We start from the raw sequence: 13,878 nt of genomic DNA on the forward strand, positions 1-13,878 counted from the left end.
TATGAGTATGTAAGCATTAAGAGGCAATGCCGCTTGTTGTAAGCAGTCAATGCAAATTGAGTAGCCCACAATTGTGGTCTGACTTTTGTGTACATCGATTACATGTAATGCCACAGTGTGTAAAGTGCCGATCAATAAGTAGCATAAGTTGCGCTAAAGCGACAAATGTTTCTTAAGATATAATAAACAATTTAAATTGTAGCACAAAATTTACACAAATAACTAATAATATTACATAACAATATACAATCTAAAAATACATAAACGACAAATGCGTTAAAAATAATTATTTATAACGTAGAACATGAGTACTTGTGAATATATTCATAATTGCTTAATTTACATTCTAAAATAAAAGTTAAAGCTCAAATAAACTTATTTTTAATGTAGACATTAATAAAAAAATTTTAAAATGTAAATTTAAAAAGAAAAAGGTAAAAAAAAAAGGAATCCTTCGAGCCGGATTTGAACCAGCGACCTATGGATATCTACACTTTGCAAATGCCTCTACAGTCCACCGCTCTACCAACTGAGCTATCGAAGGTCGATGTGTGATGGCAGCCAAAGCGCGCACATAAAGCAAACGAATAAGAAAATGACAACATATTGTGAGCGAGCGGGAATAAATCAAAACGGTACTGTAAGCTCTCGAGTGAATGTGGGAGAGAGAAAGAACGAGCTTCACATGCGCGCTTTCTGCAACGAAAGCAATGGACGTACGTTTCTCGTTGTCTCTGTCACAGTTGTCGTTGTTGTTGCTTGATTTTGTTTTTGGTTTCGGTTAGATCAAAAAACGGCGCTTAGAAAGAAATAAACAAAAACTATGCGCGCTGCTATCAAGGCGACAATTAACGGGGCCACCTAGCAAACGATGAACCAAAGGGCCAAAATGACTCATCGTCAAGTAGCATGTGTGTGTGTTTGTGTGTGCAACGCCTGTGGCCAGCAAGTGAATCATGCCACAAACGCGCGCACAAGACAAATCTTTAAGGTTGCCCTTATCAGTGGCAGGTGGCCACGACATCGGCTTCATGGCCTGGCCTAGAGAACAAACTACCTCAGCGGCGGCGCCTCGCAAAGTGTTGCTGATAAGCACAAAAAACACACACGAGGGTCAATTTTTGACGGCCGGCAAGAGGGAGATAGATAGACTGAGTGAAAAAGAAGGAAGGGCAGCGAGTAGAAGGAAGACAGATACTTAACAAACCAATTAGGATGCCAAAAACAACAATAAAAGAGGAATAGGCAGCAAGTCATAAAAAACAAACCAACGAGCAGCTTTTATATCAGTTCATCTGTAAGTAGGTAAGTATATACATTTGGAACTACGTATACATTGTACGCAAGGGTCCAAAGGTTCAAACCAGTGAGCGAGAGCGAAAAAACTGACAGTTTACGGATAATTACTGACAAATACACACACAGATACGCACTGACTCTCATACACTGAAACAAAAAGGCACTATTGCGGCAATTTGTGTGATCCATTCAGTAAGGTAGGAGCAAGAGAGAGAAAGGAACCTGAAACTCTGCTGGATCAATTGCCCAAAACTGTCTTGTTAGATAACAAAATTATTGCCCCTTCATGAAACGAGCGAGAGAGAGATAGTAACGGAGGGAGCCCTGTGGTGCGCAACCTGCAGCATCCTCCAGTAATTTGCTCAGGTATCTTACAACAAATGTTCATAATTTTTAAGAATGACTCAAATAGTTTTCCCTTCCTTCCTTATCAATGTTAAAAGATCTTGAATTTATTTTCGGTATGCTCCCTTGATGTTAGTATCAATTTCCAGCAATGATTGAATGAATCCTTAGTTTATCTCAACCTTGGTCTTAAGGCATGTGGGCGGCTTATCGATCTAACCAATCTAGAATATTGCCAACTTCCAAGAATATTTCTCGATAATTGTTATTTGACAATTTTTTCGTAGTTATTTTAGCAACAGATAATTCTTACTTCGGACCCCGTCCTCATCACATTTGTCCTCCTGCTGCGCTTCTCTCCACATGTTGGAATGCGTGTGTGAGGCAGTTCCTCTCAGCATCTTTGCTCCCTGATGAGTCATTTAATTGAGCCGAAAATTGACTTTGTAGTGCTGGATAAATTAATTTACTGTCCATTGATAAAAAAAAATATATATATAAGAGAGGAAAACACACGCATGACTCACATAAACTTGAGTCTCTAGTTCGAATCCGAATCATGTTTCTGATGCGCCGCTGTAATCTGTATAATGCTCCTGAGAATCTATTAATAGCTTTGTGGATGGAATAATCCACTTTATTAGTGCTTATTTATACGTACATGCTAAATATAATATTTTAAAAAACATAACGCTGCTTACAAAAATAGAAAATTCCTAAAATGTACTAATTTTATTTATTTTTTATATTTTTTTATTTTATTATTTTATTATTTTCTTAAAATTTTACAAATATAATTAAATTCCAAATACAGTGAATCAATTTAGACGCGCATTATGAAAGAAATGAATAATGTAATATTGATAAGTGGGCTTTCAGGGGGACTGTTTACAAGTCTGCAAGTGCCAATCACACACATGATTTCATATCTTAATTTTGATAAATTAATTCATTTTAATCTGTTCTGTACCTGGAACTATTCGTGTACGTTTGTACTTTCATTCTTATCACTACCCGTAATGCTAAGCATATTGATAAGCAATTGTGGTTGCTTTTGTTAAGTTTGATGTTCATTGCATTGTTGTTGTGAATCTTGATCAAGCTTTAATCGTAAAAAATGTTTTTAGACTCGTTTTGGGCAACACCATTTATAGACCTTCGATAGCTCAGTTGGTAGAGCGGTGGACTGTAGAGGCATTTACAAAGTGTAGTTATCCATAGGTCGCTGGTTCAAATCCGGCTCGAAGGATCGTGGCATTTTTTTTTTAAATTTATTTTTACTATTTCAAAAAAAACAAATACCAATTTAAAATTATGTAAAATGGTTTCGCATGTCCCTAGCCATTTAAATGTAATTGTAAATACAAATTATATTGATCGATACTGTGTTTTCAATAAAGACAGCAGAGCTTATTATACCATAACCAGTTAACTGAATTTTATTATTCGTCAATTTCGCTATTAAAATAATATATGTACATAGTTTAAGTGCATTTACATTTTTAAATTGGATGTAAATATTTCAATAAACGTGTAAAATTAATTTAAATATTGCATTTCGTATAATGAATAAAAGAGAAAATAGTATTTAATAATTTAAAAAGGAGAAAAAATATTATTAGAATTGCTGTAAAACCTAAATTACCTGATATAAAAATTTACAAAATTTAAAATAGATAAAAAATTTTGGATCCTTCGAGCCGGATTTGAACCAGCGACCTATGGATATCTACACTTTGCAAATGCCTCTACAGTCCACCGCTCTACCAACTGAGCTATCGAAGGTACGTGAAGAGGGGCGGATTTCGGGCGTTGTTAAGTTACTTACCTCGGCTAATTTTAACTTTATTTTTTCAATAAATTGAATTTCAACTTGTTTTTTCTATGATGAAATAAAAAGACATGCGTTTAAATTGTTTTTGTTTTTTAATAAAATTTTTTCTTTTATATTTTTTCAACTTTGATCATCATGATCACCATCGTCGTCAGCACATTGCTCATCATTCATTAAAAAATGTTTTGTTTTTAAATAAATAAAATAATAAAGTTTAAAAAAAACTACAAAATGGGAGAAGAGAAGCGCTCTGCAACTTCAGGCACAAAACGATTCGATAATTGTTTTTGTTTTGATATTTCTGAATGTTTTTGTTTTTTGTATTATGTTGTTTGTGTGTGTTTTGATTTTGTAGTTTTTTTTTTATACTTTTAACTAATTATTTTTCAACATACTGTGCTTAAATGTTAACATTAAATACTAATCATTAATTTAGGCATACGTGGTACGGTTATATTCGAGTTTTTCTTAAAACACATAACAATGAACGATAGTTTTCATTTCCTTTGCTGTATCTCTTCGTTTTTTGTTGTAGTTGTAGTTATAATATATATATATATATATATATATAGGTTTCGTTTGATTGTAGTTTTAGTTCAGAATTTTATACATTTACATATAGTTATGGGGAACGAAGTTGAATACCGTTTGCACTTCGATATATATCGTAGAAATAAATGTAAATGTGTTTAATTTTAGTACAAATATGTACATACAAAAGAGTTACATACGCAGTATATATTCATATATGTATGTATTTATTTTAATATATTTATCTTATTATCTGTAGATAGGGTCTACATAATTTCAAGATAATTTGCATTCGCATTTTCTCATTGTGTTTTTACTTCCTCCTCAACTTATATATTCATTGAATCATATTTTGAATTAATTTACAAGTGTGTGTGTGTGTTTATTTTTAATTAATTATTAACAAATAGGCTGGGGGAAAAGTGTTGAGCTTTTCTTTAGTAATTTTAGCTTAGCATTAGCTTTTATACAATTTGTTCAAATCAGCAGCGCAAGCTGCACGATACAAAAGTATCTCAAAGTGCGGTCTATGGCATTTTTGACTGCATTATGGCTGCAGGAGACATTGAGGGGGTGTGGAAAGGGGTTTTCTTGATTAGAGATTGAAAATGCGGCTATTTACAGTTGTCTCTCGGGAGTCTCGTGTTTTCTGTGCTGTGGCTCTGTGCAACATTTCCAGAGCCTGGCTGTGGAAAGTGACAGAGGTGGCGCTGCTGTTGCGTTCTTGAAGGCGGAAGGGCGGGGGATGATTCGGTTGGGCTTGGGGCGGGGTCGTGGGCGTGGGCGTGGCTGCATTTCGCTCTACATACAATTAAAGTCTACGATTTACACTTAAAATTCAAGTATTCAGTCCATTTTGTTTGCGTTGTGTTTAAAGCATTGACGGCTTGGAACCAAACAGCATTTGATGCTCTTTCTCTATCGATCGTTCGCTCTCTCTTTCTCTCTCTCTCTTTCTCTTTCTCTCGTTCTCTGTATCGATCTATCGACAACCACAGCCAATGGCCGTCATGTCTTGATAGGTCTTGAGCACAACTGTATTTTGGTCATTGAGATAGAGCATCGATATGCTCCCCAGCTGTGTTGGTACACAGCACGCCTTTGGTACCTTCCCTGGATTGATATTATTGACTAAGGTTTGCACAACCGCATGGTTCGTGGAATTAAGATGATCGGCCAGCGGAAACGGACACTTGCCATGGCAATAGAATGCATCATATCCCGCCGGCGCCACAATCCAATCACTCCAGCCCACATCCTGAAAATCCACATAAAGCGGATGCCGTCGGCAATTCTCGTCATGATTCTTGCGACGTCGTTGATGCCGATGATTGCTGCCACCATCGCCACCACCCCCGTTCACATCCCGTGTGGATCGAGACTTGGACTTGGACTTGGACTTGTGCTTGCCATCATCCAGATAGGTGAAGAGCATCGGCTGCTTATACTGCCAATCCTCGTGCGCTTCGTCCGCGCTGCGGCGCAAGCGTACATGATGATGTGGTGCCGGCTCCAATTTCATCGTTCGCACCTCAACCAACAGGCCGTAATTCTTTTGCGGTGTTGCCCGCCACCGTTCCACGGCTGGTTGCACGTCCAGACTCACCGGTTCGGTGCTATTCAGACGCACTGTCTTCGTATCCATCAGCCAATAGCTCGGCTCCCGATGACCCCGCACACCCACCCGGGTGATGTCATAGACAAGCACCTGGTAGCGTGTCCGACTTATCGATTTACTAACGCTGAGCGCATCCCGCGTCAACTGCAGCTCGGCGGCCCTCAGTTTCTCATCGGCGGGAATGGTCTTCATATCGAATTTCAGACGAAACCGATGATGATGTGGAAACCGATCGTCGATTTTACTATCTGCAGAATAAAAATGAAAGAAAAAAAAAAACAAAAAAAGTATGAGATCAAATTGCAATTGTTATTTAAACAACAAAAATTGGTCGAAAAAGGCAAATCAATATGATAATAAACTTATTATTGTACAAATAAAGTGGTTTTCCAAACTAAAATTTTAAACTTCTTTTTTTTTGAATTCAAATATAACTTTTCAAGTTCTTTTAACTTTAATATTCTGTTGTTGTCGTCCTCGCTTTACATAATGAAAAACACACATCGTTTAAATAAAAAATCTTAGAGTATCTCGAACTTAAAATATATACATACTGTAAATGGTCCTCGTAAGTGTGTTTTTCTTTCGAATTTGTGGGAGGAAGTAGGCGTGATATAATTATAAACTTGTAGCTCTTATAGTCTATGAGATATAGTTTTATCTATGGACCGTAATATATGCATATATAGTCAAATTCTTAATTTAATAGAACCTTTCTACTTGTTTAAGTACAGGGTCTAATAAATATAAGCAGACAGAGAGAGAGAGAGGAAAAAAAGAAGTAACTAAGGTAGAAAATCACACGTTCCAGTTGTCGTTCGGTCGCTTGGTCGGTCAGACAGTCGAACACTTTGTCGACCCAAGAGTTTTACGACTGGCGCCTGTGCAAAAGACCTGACCCACCCACGGGGTTGAGTACGGTTACAGTTACGATTACGGTTCGGTTCCGCATGCAAGGTGCAAAAGGTGCCCTCGGCTAAGTCTTAATTTTACCAGACCAGAAAAACTCAAGTACTTCTGAAACAAAGGGCACAAATCGTAAATACTCTCTTTTTCTCTCTCTCTCTCTCTCTCTCTCTATCTCGAACAGGACTCTCGATCTTTGTTCAATCGGCTTAGACACTTGGCTTTAGACACTCGCCAAACTACCAATAATCTACCTGATTCACTCTCTATATATCTAACTATCTATCGATGTATCTATGGGTGTATGTATCTGTATCTACATATACATTTGTACGGCCTAACTGCTTTATTGTTGGCCATAGCTATAATCCTGTGGAAAATAATGCGAAATACGCTTTAATAATAATTGTTATTTTTACAAACACAATATAAAAGCCATTTGGCGCATGCGCTAAACGTTCCGGGTGTAATTCTCTCGAAAAATTTCAAGGTCACATTTGGGTTAAGAAAACTGCAACGCAGGTAAAAGGACACATCACGTGTCTGTGTGTGTGTGTGCAAATGTCCTTTTAGCCTGTCCTTTCATTTGAAGCTGCGGAATTTCCGCGTGATTTCAGAGCGCATGCGTGAATGATACCCAAAATGTATATTCAGCTGAGGGTGCATATCATTTATGGCATCTCAGTTGTTGCAGGTATGCAAATTGCTTAGATGAACCACTATTTCAGGGGAAAATCCTGGATTGCTCTTCATTCGCGTTTTGGTAGCGGAAAGTACGCGTTGCACTTCAAGAGTTGCCATCGACAATTCGACGACCCATTGCGAAAGCAGGTGGAAAAACAGGTCACGGCAACTATCTAAGGGTTTGATCCTGGAGACTGTCTATCAGTTAGTTCCGTACGTGCTTTTGCGAACGATTCTATACTCAAAAAGATACTTAGCAGGCTTGATTTTCTAACTATCAAAGATACAAAGATATAATAAATGCATTTATGCTTATATAAAATACAGAGTTCTCGTTTACACTGAAGAATGGAATTCTATAAAATTTGTTTTTTTTTTTTAAGAATTATTTAAAATAAAATGATATTTGAGGAATACGGATAGGAATATTTGCAAAATACATTTTGTATCAATTTTTGAATTAAACAAATATGTAAAAAAAAGTAATGATCGTTATAGATTCTATTCCTCCAATATTAAATGATTTTTAGTTTATCCATAGAAAAATATCTTTTCATAACTGTTATATACCATAAAAATATATCATTATACTGTTATATCGTAAGAATAGTTATCGGCTTACCTTTATGTTGATGACTTCTGACTGTATTCGCTAATTTAGGTAATGGGGGTCTATTTACGAATTCAATTTCGTGTCCTGTAGTTTGGGCATAAAGCCTTCTCATTTTCTCTGGTATGATGATTTTGGATCTATCGATTTTTGGCGGCCTCTTCATATTGAACATGGAGAGGAGACTCTTTTCAATTTCGACTAGAGTTGAGGGATCTGGTATCAATTTGTCCTTGATGATCTCTTTGCTGCTGTACGTGGGAGGTTCATCCTCAATGATGATGGCATCCTCAATGCCAGGCACCTCGAATTCCCCCAGCACAGTATCCGTATTCGAGTTCGAATTCAAGTTCGAATCCGAATTCGCACTCGTGTCGGAGCTCGAAACGTAACTCGAGCTTGCAATGGAGGCGGGCGCTCGATGATCCAATACAAACACATCCGCAATGGCGGATTGTGGTTGAGATTCTGTGGATGGTTTGTGTTGCTTGAGTTTTTGTAGCTCCTTTACAGCCATTTTGTTGTTGATTGTTGTTGTAGCGTGTTGCTTGTGGTGCTTATTATTATTATTAGTTAATTTATGTTGCTTATGATGTTTGTTATGCTTATTTTTGATATTTTTGGAATTTTCTAATTGGTGTGTTCTTGTTTTATGCACTTCTTGTAAATGTTTAAACTCGTCACTTTTGCTATTGTTGTTATCACTATCACTGCTGTGGTTGTTGTTGTTGTTGTTGTTACTGTTGTTGAATAGTAACTCGTTAAATGGCTTAAATGCTTTAGCTAATGCTGTAGCTGTTGTTTTTGTTGATGTATTATTATTTATTATGGCCTTTGTTGTCGTTGTTGTTGGCGCTATCGCTGCGATAAATCTCGATGATATATCCTCGGTGCTAGCAACTTGAACGATCGTTTGAAAAGTCGCCAGCACTGCGAGGAGTAGAAGCCATGCGCGCATGGTCGCTTGCAACTCTGAAACGATACAAAAACATAGGAAACTGTTAAGCATTTGTCGATAGGGTTAAAAGCAACGCCGACGTCGCTGCCGCCGTCGATGTCGATGCCAACGTCGCAGTCGCCATCGTCGTTGTCTCGCACACGTCGGCCACCACAAGCACACACCACGAATAAGTAAATTCCACTCAAAGAGCGCGCGCCTCTCTCACACTCAATGAGCGTCGACTGAAATGGGCATGCGCATGTGGCAGAGCGAGACAACCATAGTGTCATAGCTGCCCAATGCGTCTGCGTTGCGCAGTCAATGCGTCTCTCTGTCTGTCTCTGACCACAGGCAGCGAGTGAGCGAGCGCCTTCTTCAGAGAGCGAGCGCTGTCTGCGAGAGCATGAGGCAGAGAGAGGAAGAGCATTGAGCTGTTTGCTCTCAGGTAGCAGCTTCCTTAAGCGCCTGGCCCATTTAAGCCCAAAGTTTTATGGTCGACGAAAGGTGCGTCCTGTCTGTCTGTCTGACACTCTTTTACATATGATAAAAAATAAGAAAAAAATATTTGATAATGAGCTGGCTCATTGGCTGGACCCAAGCTTAACACCCGCCACCCCACTCAACGCCCCACATACATATACATATGTATGTACATAGTTCAGTTGAGTTCAGTTCATTTCAGTTGAGCTCAATTCGACTCTTCTCTGGTGTTGCAATCGCGGACATTGCACCTTTTCGGTGCTGACACACGATCTGTGGTATGCAGCAGCGATTTGTGTCTACGTTTAGAAATTCAATACAAAACAAATACAGCTAAAAGATACAGATACACAGTTACAGATACAACTCCAAAGTGGGTTCAATAATATGTGCTTTTTAGCTGGGTTAGAGAGAGGAAATCAGAGAAGCTCAAGCAAAAGCCGTTCGTCATAATTTTTGTTTCTTTTTATTGTCATTGATCAATAATTCAATAAGTCAATAATACAACATTCCATGTAAGACGAACTTATCGCTGGCGCTTTGATTTATATACAGCGCGGCATTTTCATACAACTTACAAAAGAATCCAAAATGAAAATTTGTGACTTTAACTTATCTGGAGAATTTTTTTGTGGGGGGAAAATTTATGAAAATTATTAGAAGTATTCTATATATTTTTTGGTTATAGGCAATAAATTTGAGAGATGCTATCTCAAGATGAGACCGAAACGGCACCAACAACAACAATAACAATGAGCAGAAGAATATTAGGCATAGGCACCTTTAGCAGGTCTACGTGCCCTACACACACACACACACACACACATGCATAGTCAGTGTGCTGGCACAACAAATTACATGTTGTTTTTCACATAAAGATTAAAATCTTATCTTGTACTAAAAATTTGTTATATGACAAGGCGCTAGGCGCAAAGGAATTCGGAATTTCGTTATAATCGAAGACACAACAACAACAAAAATGGAAAAGATGGCACACGCTGGGGGGTGCTAGACCCAGAGCCCTGCTTCGAGCCATACTTCTAACCATAACCCATAACCCATCCAGCGACGGGGGTTTCTCATCTTCAAGTGAGCACAGATCTTTCGCCTCTGATAAGCAACATTGAACATTTACCCAAAAATATATAAACAACATACTCGTATAATGAAGGGTGAGTGAAAATTTTGATTTTCATTAATATGCATTGGTTTTTGGTTTATTAGATTCTTGTTGTGGTTCGAGGTTTATGAGTTTTCATTATTTGTTGTTCGCTTTTAATATATTCTTGGAATTGTCAGTTTCAATTTTATAGACTGTCAACTACCTGGGCGGTTGTTTGGTTCCGGGGGTTTCCCCTGTGTCCAAAATGAATGCCTTGCTCAGTTTGGAATTTCCAGGCGTACTGCCATTCAACACAGTTCCAACCCATCCCACTTTCCTCCCTTCCTGCTTGTAAGTTGTGAAATTCCGCATGCTCTCGCTAAAGTTCAAATTTCAGTAAGCTTTTTTATATAAAGTTTTTGTTTGTATAAAAACGCAAACGCAGAAATGTTTCGCAAATTGGCACATTTTGTTTATAGTTTGATTCCGGTTGCCCAATAGATGATATACTAGTAGCATTATGATGTGTGTCAAACATACCGTCAGCAATTTCAACGCTCACACAAACAAACACACTCACATACAAAGCGACGCACTCATAGATACATCGATGCAGAGATACAGATACAATGGCACTAGATGCGGCAACTAATACGAATGCAATCCATATTATGTTGCCTGTAATTTATGTGCCAGGACATTGACATCCTTTGTGGCTTTGTCCTCTTGCCGACACTTTAAAAATAAAGAAGAAGACCAACAGATCTGGCCTATAATACGAACGGTACTTTATTGTAAGCCAACAATGTCGATTCTCGGAACTCAATTCCCTCTGCCATCTACTTGTTGCGATTATGATATATTATGAGATCAATTCTCGCGTGGAAATATTATGATCGCGCCATATTGAGTTAAGTTATGTGGGAAAATTGGTTAAAGATAAAAATCACGCCCATTTAATGTTCGAAAACTGTTAGAGAGGCAAGAATTATATTTAATTTAGTTATTAAACTTATTGGAGATACTACAAATATTGATTAAAAGGTTACGAAATCAATTCAGGGAGAAAATTAATAGAATGATGAGAAAGTTATTAATTATAACATAAAATTTTACCTGAGAAAATATAAATTTTATATATTATGAGAAGAAATATCTCAATATCAGTTTTATTTAACAAAATGCATATTTTAAATAAAACTTTCATTAAGCTCAAAATTATTGAGCTTTGCACTTAAAGCTATGTAATACACCATGAGTCCCCCCCTAAAATAAAGAAGATACCCAAATATTTTTCAATAGCTGAAAACTGAGCTGAGACCAACAAATTTCGGACACATCGATATGGTATCGTATCAAATGGTAGCAACTGATTATGCATATTGGCATTGGATCAGGGCTTGGTGGTATTTCGATGGCATTTTAATGGATTTTCGGTGGTGCTCGATTTGTGTGCGGTTCTCACAGAGAATGCTCGTGCTCGTAAGTTAAGGTTTTTCTTTCTGACAATTTTTTCTTTCAAACTCAATTTACATAAGCTTAGCGACAAGTGAGACTTTTTTGGCGGGGTCTTAGTTCGTGTATAGTTCAGTTACACAAAACGGGCGAGAGAGTGAGGCAGAGAGTGGGAGAGAGATAGAGATGGAGATAGAGATAAGCACACACAACTCACCTCAGTCTTATAAAGTTTCCTATGTTGCCGTATCTCGGGATCTAGACTTTGTGTGTATATAGTTGTAGTTATAGTTAAATGTATATCGTATTTATTTATTTACTTGTATTTGTTTCTGCTTCTTTTGATTAATTTTGTAAGCCGCGTATATTGATGGATTGCCCCCCTACTGACACATGGGTATACTCTCAATTTTATGAATTTATGATATTTGGGCTCAGTGTTATCTAACGTTGTTCCTGTTGTTGTTGTTGTTATTTGTTGCTGTTGCTTTGGTTTATATATTTGCACAATTTACAGCTGTTTTTTTTTTTATGTATTTGTAGTTTTTTTATAAGTGGCTACTGTGCAGCTTGTTGGGTTAAAAAAAATAAATCACGCTTTGTCAATAGTTGTATCTCACAGCTAATCTCAGTTTGTATCTTTTTGACAGAGTTTCGTTTGAGTTTTTTCGCTTGCGATAATTGTATATGAAATAGATGAAGTTCTTGTTAAAAATTGTATTGCCGCATTCAAGGCGCAGTCTTTGTCTTGTTACAGTTGCAGTTGTTGCTGTTGCTGTTGCTGCCAGGGCACATGACACACCAGAAACGTATCTGTCAGATACATTAAGCATTGGCACTTTCTTGTTGTTGTTGCTGCTGTTGTTTTGGTATTGTTGTTCAATTCACTAACAAAACTTTACATTCAATTTGAGATTTATTCACGCGCTCGCTTTTGCAGCGGGCTCGTGTTGTTGTTGTTGTTGTTGTTGGAGTTTCTGCTGACGGCACAGTAATCCACATATTTTCCAAGTGACAACAAACCAAATGCCAAAAAAAGAAAAATGCAAAGTGAGACGCGACGAAACGTTTAATTTCGACGATTTCTATTTGTTGTTGCTGTTGTAATTGTTGTTGTTGTTATTATTGCTATGCAAATCCCAAGCGCACATTTATCTGTATCTGTATCTTGTAGTTGTATTTGTTGTTTGATTTGATTTGCTTTGCTTTTTTTTTTTGGTTGTTGCTTTTATTTATTATATGTGTACAAAATTTTAAAATTTTTGTTCGAATTTCAGGGTTTCCCTTTACAACTTGTCAGTTGACATTCCAGCAACACACACACACATACACACACACGCACACACAACATAAACTATTTGATTACAAATTTAGCATACATTTGTTGTTGTTGTTGTTTCACACGCGTTGCAGTTGTTGTTGTTGTTGCTCTTCAAATTGGAGTTGATCTTTGATTTTGATTTAGATTTCGACTTGGTTTCGATTTGTTGTCAAGTTTGTTTTTTACGCCAATTTGTGTGTTCAATTTAATTTTTTGTGTGTTGAATTTGACACATGGCGTCGGGCCAGCAAATAGATTTCAACTCGATCAGCGCTGTGGAACGACTAACGCCTTCATGTCTGCCTCTACCTGATTCGAGTTACAGTCGACAGGTAAAGCGACACACGAGCCCGATCCCAGCACGAGCACACGAACTGCCTTCGGCTCTTCGTTGTCGTTGCTTAATTCGTGTTTCCACTCAGACAGAATTGCGTGAGCGCTTCTTGTTCTCAACTCTCTCTCTCTCGCTGTCGCTCTCGCATTTAACTCTCACTCTACCGCTCTCCCGATCACTGTGTGGCTGGCTGTCTGAAAGTTTAACTGTTGTTGATAATCATCATTATATGATGATCACGCATCCATCTCGTTCGAAGTTCCCTTTGCCACTGGCAGCCAGCGCGTCGTCAGTTTTGCTTTTCGCTCATTCGCTCAAGCAAATTGAGTGACACTTTGAGTGTAAGTTCCATGCACACACACACTAGAAAACTTGAAGCTAATTGAGTTTTTGACGAACTGAGTTTTGAGTGTTAAGTC

At 37.7% G+C, this 13,878-nt stretch overlaps 1 protein-coding gene and 3 non-coding genes across 5 annotated transcripts in view; 1 reads left to right on the plus strand and 3 right to left on the minus strand.

Annotated features, from left to right (window-relative positions):
* Positions 1-450: 450 nt before the first annotated feature.
* On the minus strand, positions 451-544 carry Trnay-gua. The gene is made up of 2 exons: positions 508-544; positions 451-486 (listed from the first exon to the last, which is right to left on the minus strand). It is a non-coding gene; the product is annotated as a tRNA-Tyr (tRNA).
* Positions 545-2,799: 2,255 nt separating this feature from the next.
* Trnay-gua lies at positions 2,800-2,893 on the plus strand. The gene is made up of 2 exons: positions 2,800-2,836; positions 2,858-2,893. It is a non-coding gene; the product is annotated as a tRNA-Tyr (tRNA).
* A 442-nt stretch (positions 2,894-3,335) lies between these two features.
* Trnay-gua lies at positions 3,336-3,429 on the minus strand. Its single transcript has 2 exons — positions 3,393-3,429; positions 3,336-3,371 (listed from the first exon to the last, which is right to left on the minus strand). It is a non-coding gene; the product is annotated as a tRNA-Tyr (tRNA).
* Positions 3,430-3,557: 128 nt separating this feature from the next.
* The window catches only part of LOC117780043 (protein decapentaplegic), a 40,397-nt gene continuing 30,076 nt past the window's right edge, over positions 3,558-13,878 (minus strand). The window contains exons 1-3 of one of the 2 annotated variants that reach the window (XM_034616417.1): positions 12,022-13,208; positions 7,840-8,799; positions 3,558-5,875 (exon numbers count right to left, since the gene is read on the minus strand). In XM_034616417.1, coding sequence (XP_034472308.1) covers positions 4,992-5,875; positions 7,840-8,785 — 1,830 coding nt within the window. In that variant the 5' untranslated portion in view covers positions 8,786-8,799; positions 12,022-13,208 and the 3' untranslated portion in view covers positions 3,558-4,991. Of the gene's footprint in view, positions 5,876-7,839; positions 8,800-12,021; positions 13,209-13,878 lie in introns of those variants that run through there. The other variant, XM_034616416.1, reaches the window with a different exon arrangement.

Source organism: Drosophila innubila (genome assembly GCF_004354385.1).
Source record: "Drosophila innubila isolate TH190305 chromosome 2L unlocalized genomic scaffold, UK_Dinn_1.0 4_B_2L, whole genome shotgun sequence".
NCBI lineage: Eukaryota > Metazoa > Arthropoda > Insecta > Diptera > Drosophilidae > Drosophila > Drosophila innubila.